A 25,758-nucleotide genomic window follows, 5' to 3' on the forward strand; every position below is an offset into this window, starting at 1 on the left:
CAGATTATTTTGATCTCTCTTTTTTTGGGAGGGGTATTAGGGGGGATTATTAGGGATTGAACTCAGGGGCATTCAACCACTGAGCCACATCCCCAGCCCTATTTTTTTGTATTTTATTTAGAGACAGGGTCTTACTGAGTTGCTTAGCACCTTGCTTTTGCTGTGACTGTCTTTGAACTCATGATCCTCCTGCCTCAGCCTACCAAGCCATTGCGGTTACAGGTGTGCACCACTGCGCCCGGCTCTCATCTCTCTTATCCAGGGATATGCTGAGGAAAAGAAAGCTGACTAAGTATGTCAAACACCCCACACAGTGCCTGCCAGAGAACAGGTGCTCAGTTGATGTCTGTCCACTACTCTCTTCCTTACTACCAGAATTTTCTTTCATTTGGTCCTGTTGCTTTGCTCATTTAAAAGAGGCAGCAATTATGAGGCACAGCACCTGTACAGAGGACTTCCAGGAAGTAGGCCTGAGTCTCCAGAGAAGACCGGTGCTGTGGATATATCTCTTCTAAGAGAAAGAGAAGGGAAGATTGGACCAAGATTATTCAACCAGGAGGCACCAGCCAGCATCAGCAATGTGAGTGTGAACACCTTGAAGCTTGGTTCAAAAACCCTACCTGGATCCTGCCAAGGCTACCATGTACACTGGTATGAGCTGTTCACTATACAAGGGCACCTGACAAAGGGCGTGGTGGCTGACAGCCAGCTGTCATCACCTCAGTATTAGGGAACATCATCCTGAAGGACAGAACCCATTGCTAATTCCTTCAAAGGTATTGAATGGGCAACCATGTCCCCACACTACTATCCTGTCTTAAGAGGAACCTCCATGTTGAGGCAGCCCATGGGAAAGATGAAGACTGACATGACAGCACCAATCTATTAAAGGTGAAAACTGCTTTCACCTGGATTCAGCTCTGTAGATCATGATTTAGCATCAAAAAAGGAGGCAGGTCATAAAGTGTATTTTCTTCCTCTTTTCTCCTATGAAATTATCCTAGCTGTTTTAAATCAAAGATTCAAACTTCAACTCTCCCCACTGGCTCCAAATTCTCTAAGACTCACTGTTCTGCTGCTTCAGAACCCACACAAACCATTTCAAGCCATTATGTCACGTTGTTCAATGTGATCTTCCCTTGATGGCTTTTTCCTTTCCTACATGTATCATAGTCCGTTTCCTTAATTTCTTACCTTTAGGAGAGGGAGTTGATCGACAAGTCCAAGAGAAAGAAAAGAATCAAGACAGATAAGACCAAAGCACCCAAGAAGGGGAATGAAGGAATTGTCCCTGGAGAAGCAAAGGCTATTTTAGGTAAGAGTGTGCCTGTGAGGAACAATCCAGAAGCCTCTTGATAGGGGTAGGAGGTGGTACCTGGAATCAGCATGAATTCTGTAGGGCAAGCTCACTGTCTTGAGTCTCCTTGGCTACCCTGATTTAAACAGCAGTGCAATCTTACTGCATATCACTATCTTAGTAGATAGGGATAGAGACTGGGGTGGGGTTCTGGAGACCTGAGGTTACCAAGGGAAGAAATGGTAATACTAATAACAGCACACATTTACTGAATACCTGCTGCATTAGGAGCTCATGAAAACCTCAGAACATCTCTGTGAGTGCTGCTGTGGATGACTTACATAATATCAAAGAGATAGTAAAGAGGTGGACCTAGGGTTTATCCTTTCCTATTTGACTCCCAATGCACACTGTTACCACTGCTCTGGTACCACTTGACTCCAGGTTGAGTATCCCTAATCTGAAAATCTAAAATGTTCCAAAATCTGGAACTTTTTAAACATTGACAAGATGCCAAAAGTGGAATATTTCCACACCTGACCTCATGTGATGGGTTATGATCATAATGCAGGCACAATAAATATTGTATAAAATTATCTTCAAGCTGTGTGTATAAGGTATATATGAAGCATAAATAAATTTTGTGTTTAGACTTGGGTCCCACCTATCTAATTAAGGGATAATATAATGCAACATGATGTAATATGGTATAATATAAATATAACAAATACATTCCAGAATCAGAAAACATTCAAGTCCAAAACACTTCTGATCCAAGCATTTCTGATAAGGGATGCTCAACCTGTAAGTCATAATCATATTGGGTGGTGAGAGCATTTGGGAATGAGGAAGGATCAACAAGCTCTGAATGATCTTTCCAGAACCATGTTTCTTCTCAGTTCCCTCAGTCACACCTTACAAGGAATCCAGATTCCTATGCTTCTGAAGACACCCTTTAGCTTAACACTTAACACCCACCCTTTACCTCCCACATGATTCAGAAGACCCTCCAAACAAAACCAGTGCTGTTGGAAAGGACAGGACTGGAGACACTCTTGGGCCAGATCTATTTTTGATGTTTATCTTTATAAACTCCTGCTGAATTTACATTGTGTAGTCCATGGCATTGACAGGATTAGGAAAAGGAACTCTTAATGGCTCCCAGAGGTGAACTAAGTCCTGAGGGTATTCAACTTCACCAGGTTACAGAGGGGCAACCTCAAGTCAGATTCTCTGGGTAGGACTTTCCAGCTGTGTTTCAGGTCTCCCCTCAAAGTCTTGACACCCCTATCGGTCAGGGTAAAATGGAGTTTTTAAAATAGCAACACTGCTGTTTTAGTCAGTTTTTGCATTGCTGTGCAAATGCAAAATAATAATAATAATTATTATTATTATTATATTATTATAATATTAATATTATAATATTATTATTATTATTATTATTATTATTATAAATTATTATTATTTTTAATAATAAAAAAGACCTGACAAAAGCAATTTTAAAGAAGAAAAAGTTTATTTTGGTGCTCACAATCAGAGATCTCAGTCCATAGCCAGCTGACTCCATTGCTCTGGGCCCAAGGTGAGGCAAAACACCATGGCAGAAGGATGTGGAGGAGGAAAGCAGCTCAGGACAGGCCACCAGGAAGCAGAGAGAGACAGCTCCCCACTCCATGGCCAAAATATAAACCCCAAGGACACATCCCCATCAACCCACCTCCTCCAGCCACATTTACCTGCCTACAATTACCACCCAGTTAATCTTTATCAGGAGATTAATGCACTGATTAGGTTAATACTCTCATAAACCAATCATTCCACTTCTAAGTTGTCTTACATGAGTTTTTCGGAGACACATCTAAACCATAACAACTACTGAATGACAATTGATCTAAATAGGATAAAGCAGTTTCTCAACAGGTAGTCTGAAAACCAGTCAAAACAGTACAGGTGGTTATCAAACGCAGATTCCTACTGACCCACCTAGGGCTCAAGGGTCTTTACCCCAGATGATTCCATTGCATGCTAAAGTTTAAAAGGTACTTAAAAGGTTGTGCAGAGACACATTTCCTTAATTCAGTTATACCTCTGTCCCCAATTATTCTCCCCCCAGGCAAGTCAAAGGACTCAATGTCTGAAAAGAAATCAGAGCTAATTCCCAAAGAAAAAAAAGCAGGAGCCAAAAGGAAAAGGCCACAGAAGGAAAGGAATGTGGAGATGGCAGCAGAGCTGAGTGGGCCTGATGACATCCCAGATAGAGGTTTCTTCCCTTCACACTCCGATGTGGAGGATCATTGGCTTTCTCCCAGACATGATGCTCCGGAGAGCCAAGTTTCTATAGATGGAAGATCATCACAAACCCAGACCATGGCTGTCACTGGAAATGTGGAATCAAAAGAAGAGAGAAGCTGTGAAGACCCTTCAGAGGTAAAGTCTTGGCCAAGGGAATTCCGTCTTCACTTGACACAACTGTGGACACAGGGAAAACTGCCTGAATGAAACTATAATCCCTGGAACAGCTCTACTCTTCTTTGGTCTGCTTCAGTGCCTTCTGACCCTAGTTAGAAGCCAGAGCTGATCAGAGTCACAGAAGGGTGATATCCCTCTGAAGTAAGGCATTCTATGAGGCCCAAAATTGTTAAAGCTTCCTATTAACAGAGCAGGAGGTGGGCACAGCACCCACCCATTAGAGGTGCACATCTCCTCAGAGCAGAGAAAGATAGATGCAGGCCTTAAGAGCCAAGTGCATATCCTGGACTTGGCCTGGAGCTCATCCATTACCTGTCTCCCAAGTCCATGGAAATACCTTCTTTCAGAATCTGCTTATCTGTGGTACACAACAGCTTGTATACACACAACTGCTTCTACAAGTGCTTTTCACAGAAGAGGTGTTTTGATCCAAAGGCTTAGATTCTCCTTTGGAGGTTTAAAGATAAAAACTGAGTGTGAGAAAAATTACTCTTAAAATTCTCTGTAGTTCACCAAAAAGAATGCCACATATACATCATTTCTCAGTAAAAACAACACAGCCCATTTTCCCTTTGCTATTGAAACATATCACTATCTCTTCCACTGAGATGCAGGCACTGAACTACCTTAAGACATCTTGTAAAACAAACAAACAAAAAGTATCTTTAAACACTACAAGTGCACACATAGCAAAGTATGTGGTTAGCTTACTTAAGTTTTATGTGCTTATAGTAAATAATGTTGTCTCCTTTAACCTTTATCATACTTGTGAACCACGTGTGATTAACCTCAGTTTATGGACCTGTGAGTTAAATGCCAGGGGACCAGAAATTGTACTATTGAATAGTTAAGCCAAGATTTAAACTCAGATCATTTAAATCCAAATTCAGGACTCTTATCACTATTTTAAATGATTATCTATTTTATGGTACCATGTCTTCCAAATAAGATTTTAGACAATTTTTCCTGTGTAGTTCTCAAACCCTCTCAGCAGCCTAGATAACAGAATTCTGCTCTGCACAACAGATGAAAATATTAATCTATGGGCAGAACTTTTCTGAGCCAGCTAGATCATCAGAATTTCTTAGATTTATTATCAATCCATAATACTGTCCTACCTCTGCAAAGATAATAAGCAAGGAGCTTTCACTTTGGGTTGGACACAGAAATCTCATGAAGAAATAGCCTCTAAAGTTCCTCTTACAGGCATACTTCTGAGTCAGAGGCATTAGGGAGAAAATGAAAACTACAACAATTGTCATGCAAACTGAAACGCCTTTTGTTGAGAAGGTGGATTTCTACTGATTAAATATGAGTCTGACCTCTCCATATCTACAATTGCCCATGGTACAATATCCCTACCTAGACCCTGTGGTTTCCAGCCAAAGCTTCAAGTTAAAAATTTTTGTTTTGTTTTGTTTTAAACCTAAGGAAACCCTCTACCTAGAGATTTTTATTTAATTGGTCTTGGTGGAGCTCTGGCCTCCAGCCATTTTCAAAAGCTCCTTGGACAATTTTTTTTTTTTTTAATGTTTAATTTTTAGTTTTTTAGGTGAACACAATATCTTTATTTTATTTTTATGTAGTGCTGAGGATCGAACCCAGTGCCTCACGCATGCCAAGCAAGCACACTACCACCTGAGCCACATCCCAGGCCCCTCCTTGGACAATTCTAAAGTGCACCTAGGATTGAGAACTCTTGAACCTATGATATACTGAGCATTATATTGATTATTTCAGTGAATCCTGGTAACAGCCCCATGAGGAACACAATATCAGAACAATTAAATTGTGACCTCCAAATCCCAAAGTAAGTGAGGAAGAGACTTGAATCTAAGTCAACTGGACCCCAGTGCTCAAGCTGGTGGTGGCAGGGCAGATATGGCTGTGGTCAGAGTGTGGAGTCGTCTTCATGACTCCATCTCTCATTAGACAACACTGGCTGGACTGCAGCCCCATCTGTTCCTTGACTGAGAACACTCTTGTCTCTTAGGCCCTCACTAAGAGGGAGCAGCAGAAGGCTTCCCAGGACAGGCTGCGAGCAGAGAGGGCTGAGATGAGGCGATTGGAGGTGGAGAGGAAGAGAAGGGAGCAGGAACAGCAGAGCCGGCTCCAGCAGGAGGAGCTGGAGAGAGCAGAGAAGATGAAGGAGGAGCTGGAGCTGGAACTGCAGAGCCGCAGAGAGGAGAACCGGTAGGTCAGCAGCCAAGAGATATGGTGTTAGAAAGTAGATGGAAAAGGCATGGGTGGACCACCTCAATGGGCAAGGTTCAGTGCTGAGGCTCTTGATATGAGGCAAAACCATGTCTCATTTTGCTCTCTCCTCAGTTTTCCTTAGGAGCAACCTGGCCCAGGTTACTCAAGATAGATGTTCATGTACTCTTCTTGGAAGGCTTTGAGATTCAGTCCCACCAATATTCATTGAATTTTACCATATTGTCTGCATTCCACTAGGCCCTTTCATGGCCCTTAACTCTAATTTTAGCTTCACAATATTTGTGTGAGGCAGGAAACTCTATTTTATAAGAATGGAAAATGAAGCTCTGAGAACTGAAGGTCTCTAACCCAGAGTGCTGAGCTGTGTACTAAAACTTCTAGGCTTCTCCTTCTAGGACCCTTATGTTCTTGCCTCTATCCTTCAATCCGGGCCTCCCATGGAAAGCTAAGTCATCTCCTCCACGGAAGGGGATGCTCCCTAGACACTGTAGGCTGCAAAGTCTCCCCAGGGGTACTGCCTGTTGGATTATCTCACAAGGACGCCCCAGTGTTTCCTGCCATTTTACTGACCATCTTGTGTTTTCTCAGCTTGAGGCGGCAGAGACTGGAAGAAGAACGGCGGCGGCAGGAAGAGGTGGAGAGAAAGCAGCGGCTCCAGTTGCAAGCAGCACAGGAGAGAGCCAGGCAGCAGCAAGAGGAATTCCGGAGGAAACTGCAAGAACTACAGAGAAAAAAGCAGCAAGAGGAAGCTGAGAGAGCTGGTGAGGAGGATTCTTGAGCTCTTTCCTTGCCCATCTATTTGGGGCAGAAATATTTTTATCCCTCCTGTGGGTGTTCATTTATTTCTATCCTAGGTTTTCGTGCATGAATACTCTAAATGTATGAGCTATTTTTTTTCAAAGTGATTATTATGTGTGACTACAGTGAAGTGATAATGGATGGACAGAATATGAAAAAGACTGACTTGTGCAAATGACTCCAGGGTCCTGCTCCCAACTCAATAATCTGAACTGGGACTCTGTCCCTTCTTTTGTTCTTTCAACATTGTTTAAGAATTACATAAATTAGAGACACAACCCTCTTCCTTGCTTCCTTCCCTAGCAAATGAATAGCTACAAGTACCTGGGTAGCTTCAGGGCATGCTTTCAGGTGTTGCACAGAATCTCTCCAGCTTCACTTTCAAGAGGTAGTAACTTCAGCAGATGAAGCCATGGCCACCTCCTGGTCCTGGCACTTTAAATGGGCCAGTTCAGCTACGTATGCACCAAGTTTCTCTAGACCCTGATCTGATACCACACTCCATCCCAACCCTGCTCCATACCACCCCATGAGCTATCCAGGCTCTGGAAGAATCTTCCACACAGACTTTTATTAGTCGTCAATGCACTCTACATAGAAGGTGCTTGATAAAGGACTCAAATTGATAAACTAACTCCCAAGGTAATCCCCACAGAGGATGTGACAGCCTCATAGGCTTCAAAATTTCTCATACTGAGTCCTTAGAAATCAGATTTGAGAGTTGAATCAAAATATGGTTTTCCCCCAACAATACCCCCTTGCTGAGCCCATGCCCCTTATGTATTCTGCAGAGGCAGAGAAGCAAAGGCAGAAGGAACTGGAAATGCAGTTAGCAGAAGAACAAAAACGCCTGATGGAAATGGCTGAAGAGGAACGACTGGAGTACCAGAGGCAGAAACAGGAAGCAGAAGAGAAGGCTCAGGCAGAGGCTGAGGAGAGAAGGCAGAAGGAAGAGGAAGCAGCTAAGCTGGCTTTGGAGGAAGCCATGAAACAAGATCAGGAACAAGCCAGGTACTGGTATTTGGGCAATGATTGAGTAGAGGGATTGTTCAAAGGCTTAACTGCCTGGTGCTAGTGTTAGTACTGCAATTGAACAAAGTCCTTTCCCCACCCCTCAACCCCAGCCATCATGGTTTGGAAAACTAAAACACAAAGAGTGATTCTTTGGCTGGAAACATCATAGAGTTCCTTCATAGCTTACAAAACTTATAATGAAGCTGAAATGGGAGTTTAGAGACCATTAATCTCAATCTTCCGGTTTACAGATGAGCAAGTCAAGTCCAAAGGCTGAGAGGATGTAGTTCAGTGGCACTACAGAGCACTTGCCTAACATGCATTGGCCCTGGTTGGATCCCCAACACCAAAAGAGAAGGAAAGTATGTCCCAAAGAAGGGAAAGGTCTTGATCAGGGCCGACCAATGAGTTAAAGGCAGTGTCAGGATAAGATCTAAAACCAACCGGCTGATTATGAATCCACTGCCTTCCTCAATAAATATTTATTGAGATTATTATGCAACTTCTGGACTCCAGAATTCAGAAATAAGCAAGGCAGACAAGGTATCTTCTTCCATGGCATAGGTCGGGGTGGCAAAACAAGACTAAAAAAAAAAAAAAAAAAGAAGAAGAAGAAAAAAAAAAAACCTTTATTTATTTAAAGCTACTAACAAATGCTACTCAGAAAACATTTAAAACATGTGATAGGATTACAGGAGACTTATTTCAGACTGTTTGCCCAGAGTAAGATATAAAGTGAGATCTGCATGACAAGGAGTTAATCACATAACATCTAGGAGGAAAATATTTCAGCAGGTAAACAGTAAGTGCAAAGGTCTGAACAAAGAAATGAGAATAAGGTATTGAAGAATAAGGCTATAATTATTTAAGTTAATAGGGGGCAAAGAACACTTCCAAATGAAGTCAGAGAGAAAGGCCAAGATCAAATCTAAAGGGGGCCTTATTAGAAGAAATAGCACCAACCTCCTTAAGAGCCAAGGACATTTTCCCCCTTTATTCTGCAACAGTGATCAATCCATCTTTCTGATAATAGGATTTGAGTAATGTGGTTTCAATACTCTTTTAAAAGTAGGTCCTCTGTAGTTGCTACACTATAACTGTCCCTTTCTTAGTGAAAGCAACTAATAGTCATTCCTTTTGAGAATTATAAAAACCCAGGGGTAAAAATCCATCAATCTATCTTAAGGATAAAGAAGCACAATCCAGAAAATCATTTGATTCCAAACCAAACCTTGTAAACACTTCTCCCCCTGAAATGCATTTTCCATAACTTAAGCTGACTCTAAGACAATAAATACTCTTTAGAGGACCAAAAGAGAAGGCAGCCAGAACAACTCTTGTTTTAAGAATTTCCACTAACCTTGAGTTGTTCCTCTTCTGGACTTTCTTCAGCTATTATGTGAAATCTACAAAATAGATCATTAGCAAGTCCTGATTCAGCTTCAGAAATATGGATTCCGTGTATCATAACAGCAGGGTTGGGTTCATAGCAGCAGTACTGAGACCAAAAGCAAGCTACTGGAGCTCCAACTTTCCAAGAAAAGAAAACTGACAGTTATTGGAGGGGAAGTGGAAAATTTCACAAGTCAGCTAGTCCAAGTAGCTCACAACAAGAAACCAAGTAAAGGACCAGACCAAGGTGTGGAGGCTTACTTCATCAAGGATTACAACTTAATGCCAGCTGACTTTATTTCACCTTTTATCAACTTATAAGGACAATTTCTAGGGTGATCAATCATTATTGAAATTGGGGTTGGGGTTGTCTCCTTAGGCAAAAAGCTGCTTTGGAAAAACATCTTCATTTCCATCAAGAACTCCAGAAGGAAGCCAGAGGCCTGCTGTGGACACAGAACATTTCCAGACCATGGGTTTACTCTTATTTCCAGTTCCTAGAAATACCCAGGCCATAAGGATAAAAGAAAGCTTTAAAAAAGTAAGTTGAGATGCAGTGATGGAAAAAAGAGAAACTTCCTTTCATAATAAAGTTCCGCCCTCAGCCCAATTAGTTCCATTTCTCCTGGTTAACCTCAATCCACACCTAAGGACTTTTCTACTCCAAAACAACCATTCCCACCCTACCTCTGCACCAGATACCTCAATAATGATTTATTCTCATTATTGGAGAATAAATCCAATAAATCCTTTGCCTACTTAACACTTTATGTTCTCTAGATCCAACTAAATCCAAAACCTTTGATGCCTGAAACTGCCCATAATTCCATAATTTTAGTTTGAAACACTTTGTGTAGTCTTAGGATATTCAATGTATTTCATTTCAGTCAATGTATTTTAGTAGAGTTGTAGGTTAATAGAGAATCTGTAATGAAAATAATTCTGAATTAGCCAAGAGGAGCTAGTTCATTTATTTATATATTAAGAAATCCCAACATAAGACAAAACCATGATCTTTTAATCCCAAGAATCCAAAATTAACTGTCTATTCAGAACAAAGTATGTTTGTCATCACTTGTTAAATGTTCATTTAAACAAGATGAGCTATTTGTGAATCAATTCTCACATGCCACTTTTCGAGTACTCAATGGCCACAAGACTACCTTAGCTAACAGCTAAGAGGTAGAACACATCCAACATAACAAAAAGTTTTGTTATTTTGATCCCTGAAAATTAACAAATCCTGAGATTTTGTTTCTGTGTGTGGACAAATCAACCACTCACAAAATTTTAATAATCACACAGACTCCAAAAGGAAGTTTTGAGGAGATAATTTATCTTTAATATTTTTTCTTTTCCCACCCTACAGTACTAGGGATTGAACCCCAATCATTTATAATTTTTGAGACAGGGTCTTGCCAAGTTGCTGAAGCTGGCTTCGACTTTGCAATCCTACTGCTTCAGTCTCCCACATTGCTAGGATTATAGGCATGTGCCATCACATCAGATAACATCTTTTTATATCTAATAGAACATCCCTTTTAAAAAAAGGGATCTATCACAGAATCATCATTAAAAGTTATGAAAGAGCTTTAGAAACAAGATGTATAAAAGGATGTTCAATCAACCAGAATCTAAACCTGCATTTTCTCACGAATTTCCTTTGACCCTACTCTATACTTCACTGTCCACAAGTAAAAAACTTAATATTCACAAGTTATTCCCTCTGATTTCTGATTAATGCTCAGGTATTGGCTTTCTATATGCATTACACCTCTACAACCCAGAAGTTGAGTTAATTTGGATTCTATATTGCTAAATTATGTACTTGCTTAGATCTAATGTGTACTTCAACTCCTTGTTTTATAGAAATCAGCCAAAATACTAAATAATATCACAGTGAATTTGAACATGTCATTTAAATTTTTTCTCGGGCTGGGGTTGTGGCTCAGTGGTAGAGTGCTTGCCTAGCATGTATGAGGCACTGGGTTCGATCCTTAGCACCACATAAAAACAAAATAATGTGTCCACCTAAAACTAAAAAAATATATAAATTTTTTCTCAAGCTTGTTGACCTTATGTGCACAATCACTTCACTCAATATTAAGTACTCAATCAGGTAACAGTATCTCAAACAATTCAACCAAAAACATAAGAATTAACACTCAAGGAAAACACCTTTGTGGGGAAAATTATCATTACTGACTTTTATTTTCTCCCTTCTTTTACATGTAGGATGTTACAGCCAAGCACCAGCTAATGTGGCTACACTAAATGTGATTTAAAGTCCCTTTCAAATATATTCTTATTAGATTTTTACTGTGAAGCACCTATTTTATCAGCACTACTTCAACAGATAAGCACATTTTTAAGTTGAACAGCAGAGTGCAGTGCACTTAGAAGAATCCAATAAACTAAAAACAAAATTACTTTTAAAGTTCTACTATCTAAACATTGAGAGCCTTCAGATGTTTAGAAATGCAAACAAAATTAAAATATAAGATTAGGGCTGAGGCTGGGGCTCAGCGGTAGAGCTCTTGCCTACCCTGGGTTTGATCCTCAGCACCACATCAAAATAAATAAAAATAAAGGCATTGTGTCCATCTACAACTACAAAAAATTATTTTTGTTTTTATATAAGATTAAATGCTCATGTATTCTGGATGGCTCTAACAGCCAATCAGACCTGTTATTCAATCTTGACAGTAACAACTCATGAAGATTCTCTAAAAATGGGCCTAATTCCAGAATATAATGATAAAGGCCAGGAAGATCTAAATTACATACAAATAACTTTTCAGTTAGGGTCAAATATTAAGCATTTTAAATATCAAGTCAATCTATTTTTCAGCTAGGGACTTGAATAGAGTATATAAGCTATGATTGTTTATAAAAGATTGGCTTTATTTGCTCTTTTTAAGTAGTCAGTTGACACTAGGATAACATGAATCTGGATTAGATGTATGCACAGATATACTGAATTCTGTATTCATGAGTTAAAAAAAAGAAGTTAGGCACTCTGAAATGAACAAACTAATATGGTATTTTAATCTTACACACAGTTTTATAGATTTAATATATAAAGAAATAAAAGGGAAAATATAAACAAAATATACCAAACCTTAACTAAGCAGAGTTAAAGGGAACACTAAAATTATCAATATAAATCAATTTCAGAACTTTTGGCGTGCCCACTTGTTCAACATGATTGGGTAACTATTATATATATGCACCATACAGGAATATCAAATTTTTAAAAAACAAATCACTGAGTTTTTAAAGAGATATTTTAGCCTTAATTAAATCTTTGATTCAGAAGGCACTTCAATAACTTCCAGTGCTTCAAAGTCATTAACATCATCACTATACAGTACTGAAGAAATATTTGTATGATGTGCAAATAATTTCCAGTATTATGCAAGAAAACCTTATTTTAGGCATTTTCTTTTTTCTTTCCTATACAATTAAAATAAAATAAACATTAGTAAGGTTTTTACAAATATTGTTTATTTTAATGAAGCTGGTACAGACAATGTCCATTTAAAACCCATATCCCAGGCCAAAAGTACAAATAAAATCAAAGGAGCAGTGTTCTGTTGTACACACTTCTGCATGAATAACTTTATTAACTGCTAATGAAAATTAGAACTTTTCCGGGATCTTCTGACAAGATTTTTTTTTTTTTAATCTTAAAATGCTTTCTCTTCAGTGAAGCCATCTTTGGAGTTAGTCGTTACTCTCACCATGTCTGTTCGTCTTGACTCCAAAGCTGATATTCCTCCTCTTTTGGTCCAGACCCTCAGATTTTAAAAGTAGCATCAGGTTAAGGAAAGGTCATTTTCCCACAGTTCAGTTCTCTGAAAAACTTCCATCTCCCACTGAAAGTCACAGTCCAGGAGTGAAGCAGTCACATGCTAGAACTTCAGGGCCAACTGGAAAGTCATATAGACACTCACATTGGTCGATCTTATTTACCACCAAAAGCCTGAAAATGCACAGTCCTGAAAAAGGTGGCCTCTCTGTATACACGTGTAATTTTTTAAAAGGAGAGGGCAATATGAAGGGAGCTGAGGTTTGATCACCAAAAAATCAGCACAATGAAAACAAACAATAATGAATAATGAGCACTAGAATTCAAATTACCAGATGTTTTAAAGAGATGGGTGCCAGTTCTCAATTCCATTTGAACACCACATTACAAAAGAACTATTTTTAAAAATAAAAAAGGATTGAGGGAAAAGAAAAAAAATAAAAGAATATCTAATCCGTTGAATGACCCCCTGTTTGTTCCTGATAAACTTCAATCACATCTTCTTCCTCCATTCCCAGCTGTAAAAAGAAAAATGTTAGTAGAATATTAAAGCACCATTTTTAAACTGGCTACAATTATGTGGCCACTATTTTAAAGTGCAAAAAGATACAAAAATGATCTATACTTAATTATACTCTTTCTAAGATTAAGAATCCTGTTTCCTGGGGCTGCAATTGTGGCTCAATCACAGAGCGCTCACCTACCACATATGAGGCACTGGACCACATTAAAAAATAAAGGTACTAAAAAAGATAAAGGCTGCAGGTGTGGCTCAGTGGTTAAATGTCCCTGAGTTCAATCCCTGGTACCGAAAAATTTTAAAAATTAAAAAATTTTCAAAAAAAAATCCTGTTTCCTTAATCCAAAGAACATAGAGGTATACCTTTGCTTCTGGTTCTATGTCTATATAATCATTCATTTTGCTCTGAGTCAATTTTACTTCCTAATTTATTCACTATATAAAACTCAAGTGGGGCTGGGGCTCAGCAGTAGAGCGCTTGCCTAGCACTTGTAAGGCCCTGGGTTCAATCCTCAACACCACATAAAAATAAATAAATAAAGTATTGTGTCCAACTACAACTAAAAAATAAATATTAAAAACAAAAAACACCTCAAGTGTTATTAACAGGTTAAAGAAACATTAAATCTAACAAAACATGTACTTAATAGTAGATAAAGTTTGATGGCTTATTTTCTAAAAAGCATTTCACTTTTAGCTGTAATTACTGTAGAATTTCACTTCTTCCAAAAACTTGATTTCACTTTGAAATATATATGGTTTTAAGGCTGGGCACAGTGGCAACCACTTGTAATCCAAGCAACTCAGAAGGCTAAGACAGGAGTACTGTAAGTTTGACAACAGCCTTAGCAACTAAGACCATGTCTTAATATAAAAAGGGCTGGGAATGAAACTCAGTGGTAAAGCACCTCTGGGTTCAATCCCCAGTCCAAAAGAAAATTAAAAAAAAAAAAAAAATATATATATATATATATATATATATGATTTTAGTTAGAAAAATACTGCCTAAGGATTATTTCTAAGTGGTTTGCCTTGTTACCTACAGTTCCTTCAAGCATATAGCTATTATTTTTTTCAATAGTGATCACTCTCAATGCAGTAAGCTTACCTAGACATCTAACTCTTATTTAATATTTCCAATTTTACAAGCAAGATTTTTCAGCCCATTCCTTTTTAATTCTTGCAAGGAAAGAGAGGATCTTCAAAATGCCTTTATAAGCCAAGGTTACACACCTAGAATCCCAGCAACTCAGAAGCTGAGACAGGAGGATCATAAATTTAAGGCCAGCCATCAACTTAGCAAGACCCTCTCTCAAAATGAAAATGGGGAAGGGGAGGTGGGGATTATAGCTCAGTGGTAGACTGCCCCTGGGTTCAATCTCTGGGATTGGGGGCAGAGGGAGTTAACATCATCAATAAGGGGCTTCATGTACTTTAGATAAAAATACATGTAATCATTATATAATATTCCAGCAAAATTACACTGCCTGGAATCTAAGCTTGAGGAAACAAACAAACCCAAAGTGAAAGGTTGTCTACAAAATAACTGCTGTGTAGTCTCCAAAAATGTCAATGTATGAACCATGGGTGGTGGTGCATGCCTATAATACCAGCTACTCAGGGTCTGGGGATATAGCTCAGTTAGTAGAATGCTTGTCTCGCATGCACAAGGCCCTGGGTTCAATCCCCAGAACTACCAAAAAAAAAAAAAAAAAATCCCAGCTACTAGGGCTTTGAGGACTTTAAGTATAAGAAGTCTGGGCAATTTAGGGAGACCCTGTCTCAAAATACAAATTTAAAAAGGCTGGGGACATAGATCAGTGACAGATTGCCTATCTATGCAAAATGCCAGTTCAACTGCCAGTATTGGGGCAAGGGATATCCCTCAATGTATGAAAAGACCAAAAAGACTAAGGAACAGTTCCAAATTAAAAGATTTAAAGGGACACCTAAATAAAATAGCTGGTACTGAACTGGATCCTATCACAGGCAAAAATTTTGTTATATTTTAACAAATAACTGGGACAAATGGCAAACTAGGTTGTAGATAAAAAAATATTCTTAAACTTAAATTTCCTAAATTTGATTAATAGTACTATGGTTATAAAAATAATACACTTTTTCTTAATAAACAAACTGAAATTTTAAGAAGCAAATGGCCATGGTGTACACACTACTCCCAAATGGTTTAGTGATGGGAAGGTGAAAAATACACATTCACATCTGGACCCACACATATACATAAAAGGGAGAGAGAAAGATGAAACACAAGTCAAGAAATGTTAAAAATACATGAATCTAGGTAGAGAGTATATATGAATTTTATGTACTATTCTTGCAACTTTTCTTTTTTCCTCCTCCCTAACCTCCACCACACACAGGTACTGAGGATTGAGCCCAGGAGCCCCCCTACCTTACATTTCCAGCTTTTTAAAAATTTTATTCTGGGACAGGTTTTCCACTAAACTTCTGAGGCTGGCCTTGAACTTATGATCCTCCTGCCAGCAGCTGGGCTTACAGGTATATACCACTGTACCTGGTTCTTGCAACTCTTCTGTAAGTTGAAAATTCTTTCATATATATATAAAAACCAAAAAGGAGAAATGTCAAAAAGACACAGGTATTCTTGTGCTAAACTAAAGAAACTCCCACTTACCAATAGCTAAAGGCTATTCACAAAGTTACAAAGCATCTCCCTAAATTACTTATTTTTCTTTTAAACATTTATTCTTAAGCATTAGGTGGACACAGTATCTTTATTTTACATTTATGTGGTGCTGAGGATTGAACCCAGTGCCTTGTGCATGCTAGGCGAGCACTCTACCACTGAGCCACAACCCCAACCCCTAGATTACTTATTAATTACAAGGGAAAATAATAACTTTATAGCAGATAAATCTGGAAGTTATCACTTTAGCCAAGTGATCAAAGTTAACAGTACCTATAATTGTACAGACATCACATATCTCCTAATGTGATACACTCAGAAATATACAGCTTCACTCTGGGTGACATTCCCACCAAAAAGGCAAAACTAAATCTAATCAAGAAGAAACTCCAGACAAACTCAAATTGAAGGACTTTCTAAAAAAGGAAGATTAAACTTTTTCAAAATTGTTAGTGTGACAAAAAAAATAGAAAGGAAAAAAAATGAGAAAATATTTCAGATTAAAGAAAGTTATAGAGGTATGCTGACCAGTTAGAATGCATGTCCTGAATGAATCTGATAAAAATATGACCATAAAAAGACCTTACTAGAAAAAAAAGCAAATCTGACTACTTTAACTGTAGAGTCAATAAGAATACTATATCAATGTCAAATCTCCTAAATTTAATAAGTGAATGATGGCTCTTAAGAGATTAACAACCTGGCATGGTGAGGCTAAGACAGAAGGATCAAGTTCAAGGCTAGCCTGGGCAATTCAGCAAGACCCTGTCTCAAATGAAAATAAATTTTAAAAAAGGGCCAGGGACGTATCTCAATGGTAGGGTACACCTGGGTTTAATTTCCAGTTCCAAAATATAAAAACAAGAAAGAGATAACATGTTGAAATATTTAGGGGTAGGGCTATGGTATCTGTAACTTAATCTCAAGTGGGTCAACAATAATAATATGTATATACAGAAAGTGACAAAGTAGGCACAGCAAAATGTATCATAACTGATGATATAGGAAGAGTATTCAGTAGCACTGTATTACATACACTATTTCACAATTCTATAAGTTTGAAATAGTTTAAAAGTAAAAATTAATAGTAATGATACATCATTCCCACCATCAGAAATATCAGAAATGTTTTTTTGTATATGAAGAGGGGGATAAACATATATACATAGACTCAAATGCACACTTTACTTTGAGATACCTATTTGAGGGGAGTGGAATATATAAGCAAATGATATAGTCCATATAATAGAACAACTAAATGAAAACACAGAAGCAAAAAAAAAAAAAGAAAGAAAGAAACACACACACACACACACACATAAAACAAGAAAACAGAAGTCAACCATTTTAAATACACACTAAATTTTGTATTTACAATCTTAAAATGAGTCAAATATCAGAATCCAACTTTTAAGGTTAGCCTTACCATAAATGAGTTATCAGCAATCTGACAAATTAGAGGAATATTTATCCATCTTCAAAAAAGTTTTCATAATGCCTTATGACAATTTCAGTATTCAATCCCTTTACTGACTTTTCTTCGTGTGTATATGTTGGGGATGGTGGGGATAGGTGACACAGGGGGTGATCTAACACTGAGCTTTATCCTCTTAATTTTTTTTTTTTTTTTTTTTTTTTTTGTGTGTGTGTGTGTGTGTATGTGGTGCTGGGGATTGAACCCAGGGTATTGTGCATGTGAGGCAAGCACTATACTGAGCTATATCCCCAGTGCTGTCCTCTTTAATTTTTTATTTTGAGATAGAATCTAGCCAAGTTGCCCATGCTAGCTTTGGACTTGTGATCCTCCTGCCTCAGCCTAGAATTTCAGGCATGTACCTGAAAGTGCCTAGTTGCTTTATTGGTACCCAAAAGATTATTTTTCCTCTCTGACAAATGATATACCACTTAAATTGGAAGATATTTAAGAAAAGAATATTTAATACCAGTATACCAAATCATTCAAAAAACTTTTTAATTTTTAATTGAGGAAGAAATTATACTCGTAGCTCAGTGAAAGAGTTCTTGCCTAGCATGGGTGAAGCACTGGGTTCGAGCCTCAGCATCACATAAAAATAAACAAAATAAAGGCATGCTGTTCATCCCAACTACAAAAAAATTTTTTTTTTACTTAAAAAAAAGAAATTATACTCACTTCTTTTGGAGTATGATTATCAGCAATTCTCTGACCTTCAAAGAGAAACCTGAGTGAATTCATTGGAACTCCCTAAAAAGGTTAAAAAAAAAAAAAGGAAAAAGTACACATATGTACATATACACAAACAAATCTCAGAAGAAATAATACGAACTTTGATCCACAAAAAGCAAGTATGAAAGTTTAATCCCCAAGTTTAATCCTCAGCCTTAAACAAGCTACAACAGAATTTAAAACTACACAGTTAATTCAATCATAATACCATACACTGAGTACCAACTATCTGCTAGTCTATTCCTGTACCAAATACTTTATACACATAATCAAAAATGTTCTTCATATTCATTTTATAACTAGGAAAACCTAAGGCTTGGAGAAAACAGTTTGCTAGGAACTTTAGCCTAAATCTTCTAAGTCTGTGCTCTTGACCACTATTCTGTTCATTTTCCCCTTAAAACCCATAAGCTAGCATAAAACAAAATCAGAAATTAGATGAGATCCTCAACAGCTTCTAACAATACAAGCAAACTTGGTTTTAAATAGATTAAATCATTGGAATTTGTCAAGAGCACAACAGCTAGCCAGCCAGATAAGCTAAGATGAACCTATAATTGCATAGAAGGTACTTCAAATATCATAAAACATATTGATTATATATTTTTTTCTGATCACTTACTGAACAGTAATAGCTAAAAGGGGAGAGGTGTCTCATTTAAAGGGAAGTAACTGAAAGTAAATACAAATCAAGAATCTTTTAGTTAGTTCAAAACTATTACGACAGTTTTGCTCAATATCTAATATTAAGATTTTCACTGTGGGTATTTAAACACTGTCCCAAAATACCCAAAGAAATTAAAACTATTTCTTAATATGCACTATTAACATAAGTATATGAGACCATGAAAACTTACCCTTCATTTGATTTAAATTCCTTCCAAGGTTATATAAATAATAAAGTGGGTGACAAAAGCAGAATATTCTTTGATTCACAGAATTTTTTAAATTACCTTATAATAAAATCAAAAAAATTCCTACAGGGCTTTGGGATTATATATAGCTCAGTGACAGAGTGTGTGCTCAGTAATGTGAAAAGCTCTGTGTTCAACCGACAGCATTTCCCCTCCCCCCCAAAAAAAATTTCCATGGAAACCAACCAATCTATAAAGAAAAATGATAAAATAATTGAATAAATAATTAAGTTTACAGGTTGGACACAGTGGCACATGTCTGTAATCCCAGTGACTCGGGAAGTTGAGGTAAGGGGATTAAAAGTTTGAGACCAGGCTTGGCAACTTAGCAAGACCTTATTTTAAAAAATAAAAAGTACGAGTAGTAGAGCACTGCTAGGTTCAATCCCCAGTTGATTCCAAAAAGGAAGAAAAAGAAAAAAGAAGTTTATGACTTTCTACTCACAGGTAAGTGTTGCACAGTTCAGATAAATGCAATTTCCTATTTTTTCTTTTTTTTTTTTTTTTAAAGAGAGTGAAAGTGAGTGAAAGTGAGAGAGAGAGAGAGAGAGAGAGAGAGAGAGAGAGAGAGAGAGAGAACTCCGATATTCATTCTTCAGTTCTTGGCAGACACAACATCTTTGTCTGTATGTGGTGCTGAGGATTGAACCCGGGCCGCACGCATGCCAGGCAAGCGCGCCACCGCTTGAGCCACATCCTCAGCCCAATTTCCTATTTCTTGTATATCATTAAGCTAAGGAAAAAATTACCAAGCATCTATAACTAAGTATAAAAAGGTTTTCTATTTTTTTTTTAAAGAGAGAGTGAGAGAGGAGAGAGAGAGAGAGAGAGAAAGAAAGAGAATTTTTAATATTTATTTTTTAGTTCTCAGCAGACACAACATCTTTGTTGGTATGTGGTGCTGAGGATCGAACCCGGGCCGCACGCATGCCAAGCAAGCGCGCTACCGCTTGAGCCACATCCCCAGCCCTAAAAAGTTTTTCTAAAGACTGTAAAGTTACTGTGAAACTTGGCAAAGATTCTACTAATGTTATAATTTTCTCCCAAAACCTAGTACCTTGAACTTTGGGGTCAATTTTTAGTTTTCACTTAAGCTTTGGTTTACCTCTTTACTTTGCACTGTTTTTCCTCAAAAATCAATTCCCTATAGATGAGGTAAAAGAAACTATATGAATTATCTTCAGTTGTTGCAAAGATTAAATACATTTTTCTTAGGTACTTATAGTATCATGTACATGATTATTCAATAAATGTGAGTAAATTCTACCTCAGTTTTAGCTCACATCAAAATTATTACAAATGAAAATTAGTTGAGACCCAATTAATAAGATTTTACTAAACTTACTAATTAAAAGCTATAACAAAAGATACAATGGTATATATTGTTTTACTGTTTTTATGTTTTTGTAGGGGCAAAGGGATAATGGGGATTGAACTCAGAGCCACATCCCCAGCCCTATTTTCTATTTTATTTAGAGACAGGGTCTGAGTTGCTTAGAGCACCTCGCCTTTGCTGAGGCTTGGTGTTGAACTCAGGATCCTTTTGCCTTAGCCTCCCAAGCTGCTGGGAGTACAGGCATACACCACTGCACCCGGCTGTTTTACTAATCTTAACAACTAGTCTCTGACTTCTGATACAAAAATTCTATCTAAATTAAAAATTTTAATTGTTAAAAGTAAACCTTCTAGGGCTGGGGATGTGGCTCAAGCGGTAGCAAGCTTGCCTGGCATGCGTGCGGCCCAAGTTTAATCCTCAGCACCACAAACAAAGATGTTGTGTCTGCCGATAACTAAAAAATAAATATTAAAAATTCTCTCTCTCTCTCACACTCTCTCTCTCACTCTCTCTAAAAAAAATAGTACATGTCTAAATAGCAATAATATTAAAAAAATTTTTAAAATAAAAAAATAAAAGTAAACCTTCTAAAGAAAAACCTACAGGATGAGCCAGGCACTGTGGCACATGCCTGTAATCCCAGCTAAAAGAGGTTGAGGCAGGAGAATCACAAATTCAAAGCCAATCTCAACAATTTAGAGGGACCCTATCTCAAAGTAAAAGTAAGAAAAGAGGCTGAGAATGTAGCTTAGTGGTATTGTGCCCCTGGCTTCAATCTTCAGTACTACACACACCAAAAAAAAAAAAAAAAAAAAACCTACAGAGTATATAGCTCAGGGGCACAATGCTTGCCTAGCATGTGCAAAGCCTTGGCTTTAATTCTCAGTATCAGAAAAAAACACAAATTTTTAAATTAAGAAAACACCCTACAGCCAGGTGCAGTGGCGCATGCCTATAATCCCAATAACTTGGGAGGCTGAGACAGTAGGATCACAAGTGCCAAGCCAGCCTCAGTCAGCATCATAGAAAGACCCTATCTCAAAACAAAAAATAAAAAAGGGCTGGGGATGTGGGTCAGTGGTAAAGCACGCCTGGGTTCTATTTCCAGTACCTCAAAAAAAAAGCCCTACAATACCTGAATTGATATCATGTAATACAATTAAATATTTTTTAAAATTCAACTTAACAGACACTGATTAAACATATTTCTTATAAATTATTTTAAATCATAATTTCATTTAGAAGTAAAGCTTAGTTATTTCCTATTTAATTTCAACTATATTTACTAAAAACTATTTTACTAACAAGGATAATAATGAATAATATTTATTAAGCATTTTTAGGTATCGTGTCAAGGACTTTTTGTAGGCTATCTCAAAGATTTTTTTGAGGTGTTACTACAATATCCTTTACTAATGAAGGCAAAAGCAGTGGCATAGCCCAAATATGAATCAGGTAGGTTAAAGGAATTAGTTATTGTTCTAATGATGTAATTCAAGAAAACCAAAATCCATGAGGATTTGGTATTAATAAATTAAGAAGACTTTCATGCAGATTTTTTGTTCGTTTTGTATGCAGTGCTAGGGTCAAACACAGAACTTCACACATCGTAGGCAAGTGCTCTACCGCTGCGTAACATCCTCTGACCCTAGGTTTTCTTTCTTTCTTTTTTTTAATATTTTTTTAGTCATACATTGACACAATATCTTTGTTTATTTTTATGTGGTGATGAGGATTGAACCCAGGGTCTCTCCCGTGCAAGGCGAGCACTCTATCACTGAGCCACAACCCCAGCCCCACCCCATCTTTTAAAAAAAAAATTCCTTGGTGTTGAAAATATGGATGGAATCAGCAGCACATAGTAATGTTAGTCCTATGTAAAAAGATAATATACTAATAATATTATTACTTAAATTTAACATTTGGCTAAACATTGATGATTAGAAGCACAGAGAAATGTCATAGAAATCACCAAAAATTACTTGCCTTTCTTGTTATAACTAGTAAGCCATCAAGATAGAAGCATTCACTTGAGATATCTTTACAACAGAGTTAAGTTTTCAAACGAGTTGGCATCTTATGAATTCAAACTTTTAAAAATAGGCCACAAGAGGAAAAAGGAAATTAAACAGAAAATGATAAAATTAGAGTGCTTTCCTTGAGTTCCTAAGGTGACAATAATAAAACAGATCATTTTGTCTTTTGACAACCTTTAGTTAAAAGAAAAAAAAAAATAGGGCAAACCATTATATTCAATACCATAATTTACAAACCTGTCTTTGACAATATGATTCTTTGAGTTTCTTGAGATGTGTTGTCATTTTCACTTTGAAGTGAATCTCACTGCTATCCTATGAAGATAAAAGAAAAACAATTACCCTCTTTTTATAAACTATTTACTTGTTTGAACCAAATTATTTAATTATACATGTAATATAAATAGAAACATAAACTAATCATCTTTATTTTTCCACCAAGATATTCTTCTTAGCATTCCTAAAAAGTTTTATAAAATACTGTAATCATCCTCAAAGGTGTTTTATATCCATTACAAAAGAAACTTAATAAAACAAAGATATCTGTCTTAGGTGTTAAAATGATCAGTCTAAGTATGTACATGGGAAGAATGTGTTCCTTCATAAATGCACGTCTATGAATACACAATAAGAACAAAAACATAGAAGACAAAAAAATTATACCTTACTGATAATTAGGAAAATGGAGAAATAACAAAAATGTTTTACCTATCACACTGACACAAAATTTAAAGATTGATAATTCCCCAACCTGTGGGGAACTGGTACAATCTGATCAGAAGACTCCACAATACCACCAATTCTGTCTTTTGTCCTTTAAAAAAGAAAAAGTAACTATGAAGAAACTATGAATATTCATCCTCCAACAGTTTTCAGCTTATCATAACTAGCACCTCAGAAAGAATCAATAAGATGCAGACTAGAGTCCAAGGAAATGAGGTGCCGGAAGAGGCCAAAGTGTGGAGGTGGGATTAGGAAAAGGGCTGACAGGTTCTTTTGTTTAAGGGTAGCCCTAGAATTGCCAATTAATGATATTCATTGTATTTGTCCCTGAAGCATAAGAGTCAACAGTAAATTTCCATTTGGAGAAATTAAAATATGAGGCGTCCCCCCAAAAGCTCCTGTCTATGTTAGTGCAAGGATACTTGGAGGTTAAATGTTTGGACTGTCAGAGCTGTAATCAATCTAATGGGTCCATTCCTAAGGTCACTAGGAGTGTGCACTGTAAGGGTTCATCTGCCCTGTGGTCCCAGTCCCTTTATCTCCATTTCCTGGTTGAGGTGAGAGGAGAAGTGCTCATCCACCATGCCCTGATGTTCTACCACGATGTTCTGCCTCACCTTGGGCCCAGAGCAATAGAGTCAGTGACCTTGGACTGAAGGTCTGAAATGGGAGCCAAAATAAACCTTCTTACTTGTCCTTGTCAAGTATTTTGTTCACAACAACAAAAATCTAACACATAGTCTAAACCTGCCTAACAGAATAATTTTAAAATACAGTATCTGCTTCTTCTACCTCCAAAAGATGCATGTACAGTAAATGAAAATGCCATTTTTAAATAAATGTGCCTTACTTAAACCTTTATTTTTCCTGTGAGAGAAATTACGTACATGTTGGAAGAGAAAGTCAAAGGAGAAAAATATGAAAAAATGAAACTCACCTGTCCAATTACTTTGAGTTTAATGTATTCTCCTTCTTTCTTATCCCCCAAATCCTCAGTTGAAGGTTTTGCCTCCTGAAAGAAAAGTAAATTTCAAAATAAAAGCTCTTACATGCAATTTCAATTACTCATTTATGAGTATCCATTCCTTTCCCTCAGGGTACAAAATCTATACCTGGGCATACAAAGAACATTTATTTTCTCTGCCAGGCAAGCAAAAAGGGGCCTAAGTCAATTATTCTCCCAAACACTGGTTCACTACAAATCAAGCAAGAGGTCTCTTTGAGTATATACCACAATATGGGATATAACTTTACCATGCATCAAAATCATCTGGAGGACTTGTTAAAACAAACAGTTGGGCCCCATCATACTTTCTATTCTGGAGTGGAAATAAGAATGAATATGTTTCTAACAAATTACCAGGTCATACTGATTTGCTAGGTAGAGAAACCATTTGGAAACTAGAGGAAGTGAATCCTTGGCAAACTTTTTTTTTAGTTTAGTTTTTTGTTGTTGTTGTTGTTTGTTTTTTTTTTTAGTTTTTTGTGGTCATAGCACATGATAGACAAGCTCTACTAGTGACCTATATCCTCAATTCATGTATTCTTTCCTATTTTCTTTCTTACATGTGTATGTGTGTGATTGTGGGGGTGGAGGGGTGGGGATTGGGGGTCAAGCCCAGGCCCTTGAGCATGTTAGGCAAGCTATAAACCACTAAACTACATCCCTATCCCTTTTTATTTTTGGACAGGGTCTTGTTAAATTGCCTGGGCTGCCCTCAAACTTGTATTCCTCCTGCCTCAGTCTTCCAAGTCACTGGCATTACAGCAGTTTGCCACCATGCCAGGTCATCCTCCACAGATCTCCCCACACCTGTTTTAGGAATGGAACCGAACCCAAGAGCACCACACCACTGAGCAACATCCCAACCCTTTTTATTTTGACACAGTAGTCTCACAAAGTTGCTCACACTAGTCTTAAACTTTCAATTTGCCTGCCTCAACCTCCCAAGTAGCTGGAATTACACAAGTGCCACTGTGCCCAGCTTCTTCTCCATGAATTCTGAATTCTCCTCCAAACATTACGAATCCAAGATTATCTTCTCACAGCCTATCCTGAGGTGTTTACTACCAAAGGAAAGTCAAATAGGAAAGTACTAGGGCTGGGGATGTGGCTCAAGCGGTAGCGCGCTCGCCTGGCATGCATGCAGCCCGGGTTCGATCCTCAGCACCACATACCAACAAAGATGTTGTGTCCACCGAGAACTAAAAAATAAATATTAAAAAGAATTCTCTCTCTCTCTCTCTCTCTCTCTCTCTCCCCTCTCTCACTCTCTCTTTAAAACAAACCAAAAAAAAGAAAGTACTAGCCTAATATAGAGCCAAAAAATCAGTTTTATGTCATCTATTAGTTTAAA

The 25,758-nt window shown here is 37.4% G+C and overlaps 2 protein-coding genes across 5 annotated transcripts in view; one reads left to right on the plus strand and one right to left on the minus strand.

Moving 5' to 3' along the window:
• The window catches only part of Kiaa2012 (KIAA2012 ortholog), a 139,269-nt gene that overhangs the window by 97,465 nt on the left and 16,046 nt on the right, over positions 1–25,758 (plus strand). For 3 of the 4 annotated variants that reach the window (XM_021735682.3, XM_040294717.2, XM_040294718.2), the window contains 7 exons: positions 418–580; positions 1,201–1,315; positions 3,411–3,724; positions 5,760–5,959; positions 6,572–6,744; positions 7,573–7,792; positions 9,567–9,797. In XM_021735682.3, the coding sequence (XP_021591357.2) occupies positions 418–580; positions 1,201–1,315; positions 3,411–3,724; positions 5,760–5,959; positions 6,572–6,744; positions 7,573–7,792; positions 9,567–9,705 (1,324 nt within the window). In that variant the 3' untranslated portion in view covers positions 9,706–9,797. Of the gene's footprint in view, positions 1–417; positions 581–1,200; positions 1,316–3,410; positions 3,725–5,759; positions 5,960–6,571; positions 6,745–7,572; positions 7,793–9,566; positions 9,798–25,758 lie in introns of those variants that run through there. The other variant, XM_040294716.2, reaches the window with a different exon arrangement.
• Sumo1 (small ubiquitin like modifier 1) lies at positions 13,448–24,416 on the minus strand (the record flags this gene model as incomplete). The annotated part of the gene is given in 4 exon segments (NM_001282258.1): positions 13,448–13,516; positions 18,339–18,410; positions 22,916–22,993; positions 24,339–24,416. Coding segments are annotated over 4 exon segments (297 nt in total), but the record flags the coding sequence as incomplete, so codon positions are not given.

This window comes from Ictidomys tridecemlineatus, chromosome 7 (assembly GCF_052094955.1).
Source record: "Ictidomys tridecemlineatus isolate mIctTri1 chromosome 7, mIctTri1.hap1, whole genome shotgun sequence".
Lineage (NCBI taxonomy): Eukaryota > Metazoa > Chordata > Mammalia > Rodentia > Sciuridae > Ictidomys > Ictidomys tridecemlineatus.